We start from the raw sequence: 2,434 nt of genomic DNA on the forward strand, positions 1-2,434 counted from the left end.
TATATATATATATATATATATATACATATACATATACATATATGTGTGTGTGTGTATGTATATGTGTATATGTACATATACACACACACACATATGTATATGTACATGTACATATATACACACACATATATGTATATGTATATGTACATATATATTAGAATCATATACATATTATATGATGCTGATTATTTTATACCCAACATCAACAATCTACTTTATTCACTCCCTTTCCCCTACCACCACGGATTCATATGATTATGTCGCTTTCGGTCTTCTTTTCAGAAAATCATAGAGATTGCTCATTCACAAGGAGCCCTTGTTATGGTGGATAACAGCATCATGTCCCCAGTTCTATCTCTGCCTCTAGAACTAGGAGCAGGTATACAATTGAAAAGGATGTTATTCTTGTTATTATTGTAAAATGTTTATTTGTAATCCTCCTAATTAAGCATTAGGTAGAGTGAAGTTTCATTTCTTGTTTACTTTGTAGATATTGTTATGGAATCAGCTACCAAATTCGTATCTGGTCATAGCGATCTCATGGCAGGCATCCTTGCTGTGAAAGGGGAAAGGTTAAGAACTTTTGCTTTTATTTGTTCATAGTTTAATTCATTTCCAACTTTAGTTCACATCCTATAAATTGTCATTCTAATTGTGTATTAACTGTTCATCCTTGTTTGAGGCTTGCATAATGGGTACTAGTCGTGAACACCGTGCAAATCACGACATATCATTTTTTTTCCCACTACAGTAGTCCCGATTTTAAATGCTATAGTAATATTGTTTTAAATTTTTTGAGTTGCTACCGATCCCGCTTCTGCTACAGTTTTTTAAAAATGCTACAATATTCCAGTGTGCTACAGTGATATTTTTCAAAAAATTGATTCGCCATCCAGGTTCCTGTCTACTACAGTAAAAATGCTACTGTAGTATGAATAGTGAATCTTGGTTTCTCCCATTTGAGTAGAGGAGTAGATAGTGTTTACGACTAATTCTGTCCGCCATAATACAACTTGTTATACTTGTAGCTCAGTCTATTGCTAATGGTTTTAAATAATATGATTACTGTTAGATTGATCTCTCCATATTGTTGCTATCCCATCATCCTTGGTGCCTATCCACTGTTGCAATTTCTTAACAAGAATTATACCTGCTTAGAACCTTCTATATGATAAGCAAGTCTATACCTGTTTGGTTTGTTATTTGATCTTTCTCTAAACATCATTGGCCTTGTGTAATTTTTCTCCTTTGTGACCACCTTCCTTTAATCACCATTTAACTATGGGCCTTTGAGTCTGTTTGAGCTATCTTCTTGGTCCATATTGGGATTTTGCAACATATTTCCACCCAAAGTAGGCTTTGGTAATATATCCGTTGTTTCAAACTTTGAAGCTTTCAACGAGTATGTAAAATATATGTAGTATTAAATATTATTAACTAGTAACTACACTTGATAGCTCCATCAGAAACTTCTATCATTTTCTGAACTTGGGTTGCTTCCATATAATGGTAAGCTTGTAAATCTGGATCTTCAAAACATTTATCAAATGGCTAATGATTCATATAATTCTGTCCTTGTGTCATTCCATAAGCATAAACATCGAGCTTTACTCCAACTAATTGTCCATATTATGTTCATTAATCATGTTATGTCACAATAGACGCAGGATGAGCTGGATTATAGATTGGTACTACTTTAACAGTGATTCTTGACTCCCCCCATAAACAAAATTAATCATATCTTACTGTTTCTTGTGAACACTCACATGCATCGTTTCCCTGGCGTTTTGGTAGTAAATGTGTAATTTTTTTTTTAAAAGCACAACAATGTCTAAACTGTTTGTTACTTGGCATTTTATCAGCTTGTCAGAAGCAATTGCATTTTTACAAAATGCGGAAGGCAATGGATTAGCACCATTTGACTGTTGGCTTTGCTTGCGAGGCATCAAGACTATGGCTTTGCGTGTGGAGAAGCAACAGGTGCACCATAATCCTAACTTCTGATAGCTTGCATCTCTACTGATATGCCGACAACATGATTATTTGCTAGTTTTTACATAATGAAAATGTTTTATGTTTGATATAAACAAATCCATGCATATTTGCGTGTTATTTCACTTATTTTTTCATCTTTAGCTCATTATGTTAATTTTCATAACAAGAAACTTCTAGAAATTTGACTATAGAGCATGTTGTCGTGAATACATGAAGATCTGTTGGTATGAGACGGTAAGTTAGGTGTCTTCAGTCAATTGTCTTGTAGCCTTTAGCTTAATCCTGGTTTGTCTTTCCCAGTAAACTTGTTGTCATTAGAGATGCTGCCAGATCGCTAGAACTGTTCCAAGTTTTCTTGTCAGAGTTCGTTTCACTATGTTTTCTTTATCAGAAAGAGTCGCCTTTAGAAGTTTTTTAGGACTTTGTCTGCACATTTCCT

General features: G+C 34.0%; 1 protein-coding gene across 3 annotated transcripts in view; it reads left to right on the plus strand.

Moving 5' to 3' along the window:
* LOC109837994 (cystathionine beta-lyase, chloroplastic-like) overlaps positions 1-2,019 on the plus strand; it is a 9,866-nt gene extending 7,847 nt beyond the window's left edge. For all 3 annotated transcript variants that reach the window (XM_020406400.1, XM_020406401.1, XM_020406402.1), the window contains exons 7-9: positions 283-379; positions 491-572; positions 1,863-2,019. In XM_020406400.1, coding sequence (XP_020261989.1) covers positions 283-379; positions 491-572; positions 1,863-2,004 — 321 coding nt within the window. In that variant the 3' untranslated portion in view covers positions 2,005-2,019. The remainder of the gene's footprint in view (positions 1-282; positions 380-490; positions 573-1,862) is intronic.

Source organism: Asparagus officinalis, chromosome 4 (genome assembly GCF_001876935.1).
Source record: "Asparagus officinalis chromosome 4, Aspof.V1, whole genome shotgun sequence".
Lineage (NCBI taxonomy): Eukaryota > Viridiplantae > Streptophyta > Magnoliopsida > Asparagales > Asparagaceae > Asparagus > Asparagus officinalis.